This window comes from Podarcis filfolensis, assembly GCF_964270895.1.
Source record: "Podarcis filfolensis genome assembly, chromosome: 11".
NCBI classification, from domain to species: domain Eukaryota; kingdom Metazoa; phylum Chordata; class Lepidosauria; order Squamata; family Lacertidae; genus Podarcis; species Podarcis filfolensis.
The window spans coordinates 34,155,888-34,169,924 of NC_139613.1; the positions used below are offsets into that span (position 1 = coordinate 34,155,888).

Genomic DNA, 14,037 nt, shown 5'->3' on the forward strand with positions numbered 1-14,037 from the left:
GCAGGACACTAAAACCTGTTCTTCAGTGCTTTCAAATCCAGCAGTGCTTTTAAAAGCTTATCATCCAGTACTCTTGTATGTCACTGTGTTTTATTGTCTTTCTCTGTGTGAAGTGTGCACGTTTAATCTTTTTTTGAAAAAAAAATCTAGGCAAATATAAATAAAATATAGTCTGTGCAGAAAGACTTTGTTCATTCTTTGTTTAAGTACAGCTTTTGTATACCACTTTTCGACATTCATTCATAAAGTGGTTTTACGATACAAAAATATGAATGCAAAAATAATCATCAGTCAAAGGCGATATAATAAAAGAATAACAAAGTGAATAATATATTCAATCCATTAGCAAATAAAATGTGTGTTTGCTCCAGAAAGGGAGCCAGTGATGGGGGCAAATGTACCTTCAGTGGGGGGGGGGGGGTATTTCAGAATAACATGGTTGTTGTTGGTGGATTTAATGCTTAACTAACTTGCTGGTTAAAAGCATCTTTGGAATTATTTCTTCAGGGTGAATGTGGAAAATCAGATCCTGAAATCTGGCTATATTAGCCGTGAAGTGGTTATTCTGGAAAATGATGATCCTGGAGGAGTGTTTGAATTTTCTTTATCTTCAAGAGGGCCGTACAGGATAAAAGTAAGTGCTCAGAAACTAAACCCCTTCCATGATGGAACCACACCAAATAAGAATACTCAAATCTTTTGGATTTTGGATTTGTTTTAAAGGAAGGAGAATCCGTTGAACTTCAGATTGTCCGGTCCAGGGGAGCCCTCATCAAGCAATTTCTACGTTATACTGTAGAACCAAGAGACAGCGAGTTCTATGGAAGTACAGGAATCCTGGAGTTTAAGCCTGGAGAAAGAGAAATTAAAATTACGTTGCTAACAAAGATGGATGGGATTCCAGAGGTAAAGAGAGGCAGAAAGAATTCCTCATGCCTAACTTGGAATAATAAAGGATGCACTTCTGACATTTAGAATCTAAAACATCCCCCTGAACTGATTGGATTTTTGGTGGGTTATGCAGTGTTGAAAATGCTACCCTTGCCCTAAGAATGAAATAATCATGGCCACTTTGTGTTGAGATGGAGGAGGAAATGTTATGTTTCTGTTTCCTGATTCTTTTTTGTTTTCATGTGTCTGTAAGTTTAAATGAGTAAGCTATATTCCATGCTCTCAAACACTAGTCATCTACAGAGGGCAGATTTATCATTTTCCATTTGTGTCTAATAGGCAGTTGTGCTACTGTTAAAATATGAGTTGCACTTTCCACATCCTGAGGTAACATTTGCTAAATTTTATTTTACGCTGGCTGATCGATAAATTTGGACTAGTCTCTTGATTGCTATGAGTGTTGCCAGACCATATTGTTCTGATTTGGTTTCCCTGTTCTAGTTGGATGAATTTTACTCAGTGGTTCTCAGTAGCCACGGTGAGCTGCCAAGTAAACTGGGAAATGCCACAGTTGTCAACATAACAATCTTGAAGAATGATGATCCCCATGGAATAATTCAGTTTGCTGAGGATGGATTAACAATAACAATAAATGAAAGCAAAGGCAGAGACTTCTATGCTGGTAATTCCTTACTGCTCTGTTGTAGGTTAGCTCATATTAAGTCTTGCCATTTTATCATAAATTTTGTAACTTACTGTCTCTCAAGACTCCTTCACCTGATACCCCTCATAGTACAGATGCTGCTGCTACAGAGTTCCTTCCTATACTGTAAAATCTGGAGCCCAGGTAACAGAGGACTCCACTCTGTGGCTCTTCCACATGGCAATATTTGTCTACCTGAGGTGTGAGGAAGGTGACACAGGTATGATGAGCCATAGTCTCCGCCCCCATCGTTCTGCCCGGACACTGAGGTCCAGCTCCAAGGGCCTTCTGGTGGTTCCCTCACTGCAAGAAGCAAAGCTACAGGGAACCAGGCAGAGGTCCTTCTCGGTAGTGGCGCCTGCCCTGTGGAACGCCCTCCCATCAGATGTCAAAGAGATAAACAACTATCTGACATTTAGAAGACATCTGAAGGCAGCCCTGTTCAGGGAAGTTTTTAATGTGTGACATTTTAATGTATTTTTAATCTTTGTTGGAAGCCGCCCAGAGTGGCTGGGGAAACTCAGCCAGATGGGCAGGGTACAAATAATAAATTGCTGTTGTTGTTGTTGTTGTTGTTGTTGTTGTGTGTTACTGTTTTAACATAGCTCAAGATTTCTCATCTGGGACCTTCATGACATGAGAAGTGATGCTGCAGCAGATGCCATAGCACAGTTCTCTGCTGCTGCAACAACAGCAATAATGGTGGCTTGCTATTTATTGAGCTTGCAATAAGCAGCATTCTTCCTTGGGATGAATATCTGTAAATGCGTATATGCCACTTTCATAGTTACAGATACTTGTCTTTTAAAACTGTTTTTTCTTTGAGTTTTTCTACTCTGTCTTTGAATCTCTTAATGCTGTACATTTACCAAATAATGCATTTGTGTTTCAAAGCGGTGTTCAGAGTCTTGCGAAGCCAAGGAACTTTTGGCAATGTAACTGTGTCTTGGGCAACTTACCCAGCTTCTACAAAAGACATCTTCCCAGAGCAAGGGACAGTTTTCTTTGGAAATGAAGAATTTTCAAAAAATATCACCGTATATTCAGTGCCTGATGAGGTAAACACTTTTATGCAAGTAACTTTATTATTATTATTAAATTAGTTTTCCAGTTTAATATTCAACATTTTCAACACATACAGAAAAAAGAATTAGTCATTGGTACATCATGCAATTCTGTTTCAGAGTTATACAGTCGGTAAATTTTAGATCCACATTCCATAATTTTTCCCAATCTTCAATTTGTGTATTATGTCCTATGTCTTGTGCCCATTTAATCATTACGGATTTAACTCTTAGTTTCCCATTCTAGCAACCATCTATACATCTTCCTTCAGTTTGAGAGCCTCAACTTTCTTTCTTTTATGTAAATATATGAAATGATCACCTCCAAGCTACTGGGAAATTATCATAGTAGGGAAATACCATCGAAAGTGGCAAACATCCACAGTTTTAAGCTCCACTGATTTAAATGGGGAAAGTTTTAAGTTCAAACATACCCATTGTTATGCTGAGAGCCACTGTGGTGTAGTGCTCAAGAGTGGTAGTCTTGTAATCTGGTGAACTGGGTTTGCGTCCCCGCTCCTCCACATGCAGCTGCTGGATGACCTTGGGCTAGTCACACTTATTTGAAGTCTCTCAGCCCCACTCACCTCACAGAGTGTTTGTTGTGCAGGAGGAAGGGAAAGGAGAATGTTAGCTGCTTTGAGACTCCTTAAGGTAGTGATAAAGCAGGATATCAAATCCAAAATCCTCCTCTTCTTCTTCTGATTATAGTGTATCAAACTAGCTAATCTAGGATATATATTTATAACTTACGGTAGATCTCATTATTCTGCATTCATTATTCTGTTTGTTTTAATATTCCCATTATTCTACAGTTGTGTTCCATGATTTGCAAGAGTTAATGTTTGGCAACTTTGTTTTAATTATACAGCATTTAGAGGTAACATACGTTAACTTTTTATATTTTTTCAGATACCTGAAGAAATCGAGGTATTCATCCTTAGTCTTTTCAATGCCACAGGGGGTGCTAGAATTGGAAATATAACCACTGCAACCTTGCAGATTACAAAAAACGACGACCCAATTTATTTTGCTGGTGAGAGATCTTCAGTGTAGCTTATATTGAGTGATGGATCTAAAACAAGATAAATAGGAGTGGCACAATCTGCTTGGCTTTCTCTTAATTTGTGATCTCCTATGTGCTCATTTTATTTTATTTATTTACTGCATTTATAGCCTACCTTTTGGCAGCATGGTGTGTCAGATCATGGTTTGTAAAGGAGCATCCAAACCAGGATATCAAACCACAGTGTGTATTAGATGTGGTTTGACATTATTTCTTAGTTTGAAAACTATTGACAAATGGAAATTTGTACCATTGCTCCATCTCAAGAGGTTCTGAGCCATGGGAGGAGGAATGAACTTATGAAGCTGAGAACTGAACAGAGGGGAAATGAAAGCAATAATGGTATTACTGTTGTACATTTCAGAATTCATACCATATTGTTGGGTCCTTAACTATGGTTAGCATAAACCATGGTTTGGTGTGATGTCTGCATTGTGCCACTGTAGTCTCAGTTGGTTAGAGCATGGTGCTGATAATGCCAAGGTTGCAGGTTTGATCCCCGAACGGGACAGCTGAATATTCCTGCATTTCAGGGGGTTGGACTAGATGATCCTTAGAATCCTTTCCAACTCTATAATTCTATGATTTTACTGTAAGCCATTTAGAGCATTCCAAACCCCGAAGGTATAAATATAATGATGGCAGTAAATCTTTGCCTGGAAGCTTATTAATGTGCTATGCTCTTCTCCTAATTTGTAAGGTAACAGTGGAGTGGAGACATTCAGTACTATGAAAAGTGTATCTCATTAAAAAGTAGATTTTTTTTCTCTTTTCTGGAAACAATATTTGCAAAGGAAGGTTACAATTCTGTTGTATTGATTTCTCTTTCTTTTGCACACTGCATATGTATTTCAGATCCCGTTGTTGTGAAGGCTCATGAAGGTGGCATTGCTAATTTTGTAGTCATAAGGAATGGCTCGGATGTTGATGCCGTTTCAGTTTCGTACGCCACTGTTAATGGAGGAGCCACTGCTGAAGAGGGAGACTTTATGCCTAGCGAAAAGAGTGGTGTGCTTTTTTTTGATGTTGGAATACGAGAACAAAACATAACCATGTTTATCAATGATGACGATACCCCTGAGTCGGATGAGACTTTTTATATCATTCTCTTCAACTCAACAGGTTCAAATGATTATTTGATCTCTATGTAAACTAAGCAGCTGCTGCATTTCTGATGTTGCTTTTCTCATTTCGTGAATGATATTTTGGGGGAGCTGATTAGGGTATTCCCATGCTTCTTCACATTAAAGCATCCTTTTTATACCCTTGTGAAATGTGCAGTATGCCTGCATCCATGCAATTGGGGCTGGTTGTAATATTGCTGGATTAGAAGCAAAACAAAAACACCCAGCTGATTTGTTTTGTGACCGACTTTTATAGAACTAATTTGGCTTTCATTATTTGTGTTGGATATTAAAACAACCAATATATATGTAAATAACCCCCAGCCTTACATATATAGAACAAAAGAGAAAAAAGATAGGCATAAGTGGCTAGGTACAAATTTACACGGGGTTAAGTACAAATGTGTCATTGTGCTGTGCAATATATTTGATGTTTTTATTGTTGTATATAAACTTCATGGCAGCCATAAAGTTGTGCTCTATAATAGTCGGTTCTCTCATCCTGTTATCTTAAACAGCTCAGGCTGTGATCTAGAAGACTTCAGCCATACTGGGTTCACTTCCTTGGCTCTAAAGTAAATATAAATAAATAAATAAATACAAGCTCCATTTACCACTTAGGCTCCCAGTGTCAGGTATGCTAATAGCCATCATCCTATCTATTTAGACTTCTAGGTAGTTACTCATGAACAGAGCCCATTTACTCCAGTGTACATGATGGCATGCTGTTTTCAAAGGCTACCTTAGCTTTTTTCTTTTAGACCCTGCTTGGGCAACCTCTGTGTGAGCAGTGGAGGAACAAGACTATGTCTTCCTGCCATGGCTACCAGATGTGCCTGCCTACCTTGGGATGCCCCATAAAAGCAATGTATGGGCATAACATTTGCATAAAACAAGGGGGGAGCTGCCTTCAGCCTGAGGTCCCCATTCCCTTACTGGCAACCTTCCAAGGTCCACATGCCAGCTATGGGCAGTCAGAAGCAAAAGCTGGTGGGACAAAAGATAGAGCAGGCTACACTCCTCTCACAAAAGTCAGAAGTTTCTACACTCCCACCCCATCTGCACATCCTCCAGGCAGACAAGAGGCATTATCACAGTTCACATCCAGCCAGACAAAATCATTTGAGGAGAGTACAGAGCTGGGCTGTTGATGGGCATGGTCTGGGGAGAGATGGTGTGGCCCAGGGAGAGTTATGAGAGCCAGATAGACCTGATTGGCTTGAAGTTCTCCATCCCAGGTATACAGTCTTCTACACACATATAATCCAACACATATCAACCACAACTTCACATCCCACATATACAAAAATCCGTGAAGCAAACCTCTTAATTCAGGCCTGTGTGAGATGGATTTTATGCACACAGACCATATGCAGATAAAATTCCCACATATATGTCTAGCAGGACCAAGCTTGAGTGTGTGTGTTGGGGAAAAGCATGCTGTCCCTTTTACAACATACAAAGGGAGAAGGTTGTCTGAATTAGATGGCAGATATACAGAATCTTGGATCTAGAAAAAACATTAGGCTAGGGTATGGAATCCCCCCCCCCCCCGATATTATGCTGTTTGCTTTTAGCATTATCTTTAAACAAAAAAATTGTTGCTTAGGAGACACAGTGGTCTACGGATCTGGAATGGCAACAGTAATAATTGAAGCAAATGATGACCCAAATGGCATCTTCTCATTGGAGCGTACAGACAAAGCAGTAGAAGAAGGCAAGACCAATGATTTTTTGTAAGTAACACTCAACTAAATGCAGCTTGTCACTTCAGTAAATATCTTGGATCACACTTTCCTGGAATCAATTCAGTCTTACTTGTCCTTGCGACAGGAAGGTTTTAAGCAATCAGAAGTGCTTCAAAAGGTGCTTCTATGTCAAAAATTGCACAAGGGGAAAGTTTTTAATATTTGCATAGTTTTAGAAGGAGTTTAACACGTGACTATTTGTATATATGGACCTCTCTTGGAAACAATTCCCTTCTACATTATTTTTTTTTATGAGACAATATGATCTGTCAGGGCTGTACCCTTGGAAAAAAATGGAGTCTCCCTTCTGGCATGTGTAAAGGAAAATCCAAGTGTGATAACATGCACTGCTTTGTAGAAAGGAAATTATAAGAAGCTATAAGGTAATTTATGAAAGTAAATATGCTGAACAGAGTAGATAGTGGGAATCCCTTTCCAAGATGGCCAGCTGAATTGGCAGATCAAGATAATAATGCTATTTCTAAAAATGTTCAAATGGCAACTTTGAATTCTGAATGAACATGTAAATAAAAGTTAAGAATTATAAATAAAAGTGGGAATCATGCTGCTGACCCTCCAGATAGTGTTGGAGTTGGACGGAGGGGGCAGCATGTTGACAAAAACTGTTAGGGCGTCTAGCAAGTCGTGTTCGGTGGAAATACTTGCTTTGAAAATTTACCTCAAATGATTCTTTTAGTTATATAAAGCTTCTGATGTTTGTTTTCTTTTCCGAATATTTGTGTTAATCCTGAAAGGATTTGGGGAAAGAAAATCAAAACCTGCTTGGCTTGAAAGGACTTTCTGCAGGCTATTATTGGTGCTCATTCATGAATGTACCCAGTGCCAGCAGGGTTTAAAAAGTTATTTTTGTTTGACTGATGACCCTTGCTATGCTGCCAATTAACTCGGCAGGAGGTGTAGAATCCGTTGACACTCTTACAAGTGGATTGGTAGGCCATAGAGATAATCTAGTGAAACTCCAGTAATGATTCTGGTCTAAATAGCTGTGAAGAGGATTTTCCCTGTGGTGTTTATTTCTCCCCAAAAGTTGCTGCTGATTTCTCTCCTTCCCCTTCCCCCAAAAAAGAGAGAAAGCTTTTTCTTTATTTAGAATATGACTAAAGCTTTTTGAATGGCCTGGCTGTGAGTTGAGAGAATTTTCTTAAATTGGTGAATTATTATCTCAGTATTCTCAAAACATAGCACTCTGTGAGTAAACAAGCCTTTGTTAAACACAGTTGTCGAGTTGAAAAAAGAAATGTGGGGGCACAGTGTGTCTGCCCTGTAGCAAAAGGGACCTTGGCTATTTCTTGTGACTACTTCAGAGTTTTCCTGTGAAAGAAATTCACTAGGCACCTTTTCTCAAAGCTGGACTGTTACGATTAAGTAAGCTTCCCAGATGCCTTACCTCATTCTATCGTGGCTCCATTTCAACTTTTCAGTGAGTTAATGGAGCGTTATTGTTCCCAAATTAATTAATTACTAAAGCCTTGTTATTGCACATGGTACAGAGGGAGGCAGAATGCCTCTGAATACTGTTTGCTGGGAACTGCAGGTGGGAAGACTGCTGTTGCACCAGGTCCTGCTTCTGGGCTTTTCATAGACGCTTGTTGGCTGCTGTGAAAACAAAATGCTGGACTGGATAGGCCTTTGGCTTGATCCAGAAGACCTCTTCTTATGTTCTTAATAATATATTATATGCAGTGCCAGATTTATGTATAAGCTAAACAAGCTATAGCTTAGGGCCCCACTCTCTTGGGGGGCCCCCCAAAAAATAAAGAAAAAGAAACATGGATGTACATTTCCAAAATATAAGATAAAAAACAAATAAAATAAAACCTACATACAGCAACAGTGTTTTGTGCTGTGCAGGCTCCTATGATGTAAGAAATGGGCCCCACTGCTAGCCTGCTACTTAAAATATCACTGGTTTGCTCATTTCTAACAGCGACAATTTGTTGTTGACAAACAACATCTGGACATATAGAGGGCCCCATTACCTTCAGTAACTTAGGGACTCATCAAACCTAAATCCAGCCCTGATTATATGTGCCTTGGATGTCAGCTAATGAAAAATATAGAAGATAGAACTATTGTTCGCAGAAACTTATGACAGTGTTAATCTTTGTGGACAATACGATGTATACACAAGAGCAAAGGCTTTTGCAGTGAGAACATTGTCATCGCCTTCTCTGTCTATGCAGCAGAAATCTGCTCCACTTAACCGTGGGGAGGAGTTGTGGTGGACCATGTGGCTACCCACTCTCTTCTGGGGGCAGGGGACGAAGTCCTGCATTGCCCGGAGGATCCCGGCCATGCCATCAATCAGCCAACCAATCCGCTGCCTGGGGGGCGTGGCCAGCACCCATTTAAGCGGAGACGCAAGCCGGAGAGCTTTCTCTTGGCTCGCTTCCTCAATCTGAACCATTTGTGCATTTGCTGCTCCCGCTCCACGGCGCTTGCTGTCCTCTTTACGTCGCGCTTGCTGTCTTGTCTGCCACTGCTCTTGGGGCTTCTTTCATAGACTGAGGACGACCCCGCTAAGCTGCCTCTGTCCCTCTGTGGAATTGCCTCCTGTCTCGGAGTGTGGTATCGTTTATTTGTGTGTGTGCATGGTGGGGGTGGGGAGGCCACCACCTGCCCCTCCAAGCTTAAGGGTATTCTGTTAAAGGAATCTGGGGGTGTGGCTCTTGTCCAAAGCCCGGGCTGGGGCTAGGCCATGCCACAACTGCTTCAGGAACCCTGGTGGAGCTCGAGTTGGTTTGCATCAATGGGGCTCCCCCTTCTGGTGGTTTACCCTTACCGGATTCCCTGTGCAATGGGCAGGAGTCAAATATGGTCGAGTCTATTCAATACCTAAGCCAATACCACTCACATTCTGTAGCCAATAAAGTTGTGGCCAAAATTTGCCCAATAACATTAACCAAATATCTGTGGGCTGGTGTTTTTTATTCATCATCAAGGGGGTGGTTACGGGGTCTCGACACGCAAGTTCATGGACAGAGCAGCCTTCAGAACTGAAGTGAAGACCTAAGTTGTGTGGGAGATGTCTCTGAACATTTGAGTTCCTCCTGCACATTGAAAGGAGCCATTTGTAAACAACAGTATCTTGGTTTAATACATATTGCCTGTAGTTAGTTTATTTCCTGCCACTCTCAATAGAAGTTTTATTCTACTTGTAATAACAAGATTCAGTGATGTTATGTTACTTGTCTGATTCATTCTGGATAATTAGTGCTTTTGAGTCTATCTTGCCAAACAGCCAGTGACTGACAGAACAAAGCTTCTGCTCTATGTTTAGTTAACTTGGGCTGTAATCCTGCACCTTGCACAAGCAGAGTAAAGAGCAGATTAGCCTTTCTTAAAAAGCCAATAGCATCGCTCCCTCATTAAGCTGCCTTTACACAGCATGCTGAGAGCAGGAATGGTCAAATATATCAATTTCTCATTTTTTCCAGTCTTAAATTCTGTTCTCTGTAATTATGTTGTCACATGATTAGCAGGCAGTTTGCCCTGCCCACCTGTCAAAATGCATCCTGTGGGGCTTGCAAAAGTGATAAGGAGGGGAGAAAAGGAGGAATATAGGCAGCAGGTCCCATGCTCTGCCTTTGCTTACAAAACACACCCTTCTTTTCCCTCTGCTATATCAAGTGAATGGGAAGGAAGGAAGGAAGGAAGGTGCATTTTTCCATCAAAGGGAGGGGACTTCTCCTGCATACCACTAATGCTTGCAAATGTCTGCCTTGGCCGAGCATAAAGGTAAAGGGACCCCTGACCATTAGATCCAGTCGCGAACGACTATGGGGTTGTGGCGCTCATCTCGCTTTACTGGCTGAGCGAGCCGGTGTACAGCTTCCGGATCATGTGGCCAGCATGACTAAGACGCTTCTGGCGAACCAGAGCAGCGCACAGAAACGTCATTTACCTGCTTGCTGGAGCGGTACCTATTTATCTACTTGGACTTTGACATGCTTTCAAACAGCTAGGTTGTCAGGAGCAGGGACTGAGCAACAGGAGCTCACCCCACCGCGGGGATTTGAACCGCCGACCTTCTGATCAGCAAGCCCAGGCTCTGTGGTTTAGACCACAGCGCCTGATCCTAATAGAACACAAAGCCAAACCCTGGAAGCCTAAACCATGTTTTGGCTGCAAGACCTGTTTGTGCATCCAAGGCAGAATCGAAACCCTGCCCTCCTGCCCATCAGCTGGCATTGCAAGTCACACCAGCTGATTTTCAAGTAGGTGTGGTTTGTGTAAAATGACATTGTGGGCTAAATTGGAGCTTATGACAGGCCAAGATTGACCACACCCCAACCACAGAGAGTCCATTTACTGCTTGTTTTGCACATTCAATGAAGGTGTCCTATGGCTGCTTGCCAATTCCCTGTGCAACACTTAAGATTTTCTATGAGAGCCCTATATTTTGATTATGGCTCCTGATAATGGTCAGAATCCACTTAGCTAGTTCTCTGCACCCCAGAGTGCAATGGGTTGCAAATTTTATCAGATGGCATGCTGTGTGTGTGTGTGTGCTGTGCTCAAGGAAACAAATTCAAAAATCCTTCACTGGAAGAGCCCAGATTGCCTCCTGAGCATGCATAAAGTAGGTATTTGGATCTCAGCCAGGATTTTTATGATAATGCTTTATCTGATTAAGTATGAACATGAGCCTCAATAGGAACTAAAAGGAGTGAAATGACACCCTCCTTGTTTGCACTGCATTGAAGATGTCTTTTAGGACTGGGCTGCAAATGCAGATAAAAAAACCTGGGTGTTCTTTGCTTCCTTCCCAAGAAGGTATTGTAGATGGATTATGTGGAGAAACATGAAATGCTTTCATATTATATCTGTGTTTTTATTTTCTTCTTCTTCTTCTTGATGCTACCTGTCTGAGAAATGACTCTTGTTTGTGTCCATCTACTGCACAGGGTTCTGAGACACAGAGGCCACTTTGGCAATGTTTCCTTGGCATGGCAGCTGTTTGAAAACGATTCTGCTTTGGACCCAGGAGAAGAGTTTTATCAAGTCTGTGGGGTTGTCTGGTTCTTGGATGGCCAGCAATCACGGCCTATAACTCTCCATGCCATTCCAGACAAAATCCCCGAATTCAATGAATTTTACACGCTAAAGCTGGTGAATGCTTCAGGTACATTGGGAACGGGGGGGGGGGTCCCCTTGTCCAAATCTGAAGAAACAGCACAGAAATGTTGGCTTACATAGTTACCATGGGGAAAGGCTGTAGCTCAATGATAGAGCATCTGCTTCTCACGCAGAAGACCCTGACATCTACAGGTGGAGAGAACCCTGCCTGAAACCCTGGAAGTCCACTGAAAGTCATTGTGTAGACAGTACTGAGCTAGATAGAAAACAACACCAATTGTTTATTATTGTCAAAATGCTCCACATTCCAGGGAACACTACTAGAGAAAATGATAATAAAATGATAAAACCAGCAGTGATTAGTGGGGGGTGGGCATGGCGTCCTCCTGGCGGAAGCACTGAGCTTATCCAAGAAGGATGGCATCAAGGCTGAGGGAGCTGCAGGTTGCTGGCTTCCCCATAGGTACACTCTGCCAACCCAGAGCTCCCCCAGCCTTGCTGCTGCTCCACTCGTGATCAGCACAGTGCTGCTGCCAGGAGGATTCCACTGCTACACAGACCCCTCATGAACTACTGCCAGCTTTATTGTTCAATTCTGCTGATTAGCCACTATTAGTTGCTACAATTCTTTCAGTTGTCATTTTAAAAAATAAAATAAAAGAGAAAGAGAACCTGCCCAAGTGATGCTGACACAAAAACCTCACACATACACCAATTTTTTTGGGGGGAAAGGAAAATTAATAAACAAATTTACCACCCACCCTCTCCCCACCACTCTCTCCTCCAACCTCTCTTCTCCTTCAACCCTGTGCCAGATACAACATTGTCTTACATTGAATGTAGCTAAGAGACTCTATGATCTGAAAAAAGAGACATTGAATGTTCTTTCATCATTCAAGAGAATCTTTAATAAAAATTATTTCAAAAAAATAATGTAGGACTAACTGTACTTTTGGGTGGGAAAGGTGTAGTTTTGTAGCCAAATGAAGAGTCGGGTTCAAATCCCCACTCATCTGTGAATTTCACTGGGTGATAAAATATGTGAGGGATGAAGATGGGTGCTGTTCTGAAGTCCTTCATAGAAGGATAGAATTTAGAAAGAAATGTAAATAATTATGAAGTTAATAAAGAACTTTTATTTTAATATTTCAGGTGGTTTCCCAGGTCCTGGTGGTCAGTTAGCTGAAACCAACCTTTCTGTCACTGTGATGATCCCATTCAATGATGATCCATTTGGAGTCTTTATCCTAGATCCCAAAAGCCAGGAGAGGGAGATAGCAGAAGATGTACTGTCTGAAGATGATATGTCCCACATTACCAACTTTACAGTTTTGAGGCAGCAGGGAACGTTTGGAGATGTCCGGATTGGCTGGGAAATAGTATCCAGTACATTCAAAGAAGGGTTACCTCCAATGATTGATTGCTTGTTGCTGGGAAGGTTTTCAAATGTGGTGCAGTCACAGCCTCACATGCGACGTCATCACACTGGAACAGATGCTTTGTTTTTTAGTGGTGAAGAGGATGCGTATGGGGTCATCGAACCCGAGTTCCACGTCAGTAAGAACAGAACGCTTGCCAAATTCACATTTTCAGCATGGGTGATTCCTAGTGCCAATAGTGATGGATTTCTCCTGGCGAAGGACGATGGCAGTGGGACAATGTATTACGGAGTGAAAATCCACACAAATGAATCTCATGTTTCTGTAAGGCTTCATTACATGCCGCAGCCGTCAAACGTGACATATGTGGCTAAGATCACGGTCATGAAATACTTAGAGGAAAACATTTGGCTCCACCTTCTGATTACACTGGATGATGGCATAATTGAGTTTTTCATTGATGGAAGTCCTGTGCCTGGAGGTATCAAGAGCCTCAAAGGAGAAGCAATTGCTGATGGTAAGCAATATGTCATATATCAACCTTTCTCTTTTATATCTGGAATTTGACAGGTCCAAACTCCATTCAGGGAAAAAAACATATTCCAGTTACTGGAATCATTTTCAGTTGTTAAATATTTTTTTCTTGTGCAGGAAATCTAGCAACATACTTGCAAAAAATAATATTAAATCTCTGTGTGTGTTTTGTTGTTGTTGTACAAGCCAGTGACAGGATATAGCATACAGTGATTGTTCACATTCTTAAAAATATAATAGAAATATATAACATTAATGTCGACTTCAGTTCTCCAGGACCATTCAGCAACCATTCCTGCATGCATATCTCTATCTCAATCTCAAACTACATAGACATATCTAGTTTGCTAGAAGCAGGTGTGCTAATCAGCCTTGGAAGTGGCATGAATATTTGTTTATATAATATTGCATTGTCCCTTTGCCACTGG

The 14,037-nt window shown here is 41.3% G+C and overlaps 1 protein-coding gene across 5 annotated transcripts in view; it reads left to right on the top strand.

Annotated features, from left to right (window-relative positions):
• ADGRV1 (adhesion G protein-coupled receptor V1) overlaps nucleotides 1-14,037 on the top strand; it is a 234,284-nt gene that overhangs the window by 29,436 nt on the left and 190,811 nt on the right. For all 5 annotated transcript variants that reach the window (XR_014539750.1, XM_083576419.1, XM_083576416.1 and 2 more), the window contains 9 exons: nucleotides 508-634; nucleotides 724-906; nucleotides 1,393-1,573; nucleotides 2,489-2,652; nucleotides 3,571-3,694; nucleotides 4,580-4,846; nucleotides 6,458-6,584; nucleotides 11,525-11,742; nucleotides 12,849-13,592. Coding sequence is in view for 4 of the 5 variants with exons in the window: in XM_083576419.1 (XP_083432545.1) it covers nucleotides 508-634; nucleotides 724-906; nucleotides 1,393-1,573; nucleotides 2,489-2,652; nucleotides 3,571-3,694; nucleotides 4,580-4,846; nucleotides 6,458-6,584; nucleotides 11,525-11,742; nucleotides 12,849-13,592 (2,135 nt within the window). In the remaining variant the exon portion in view is untranslated. The remainder of the gene's footprint in view (nucleotides 1-507; nucleotides 635-723; nucleotides 907-1,392; nucleotides 1,574-2,488; nucleotides 2,653-3,570; nucleotides 3,695-4,579; nucleotides 4,847-6,457; nucleotides 6,585-11,524; nucleotides 11,743-12,848; nucleotides 13,593-14,037) is intronic.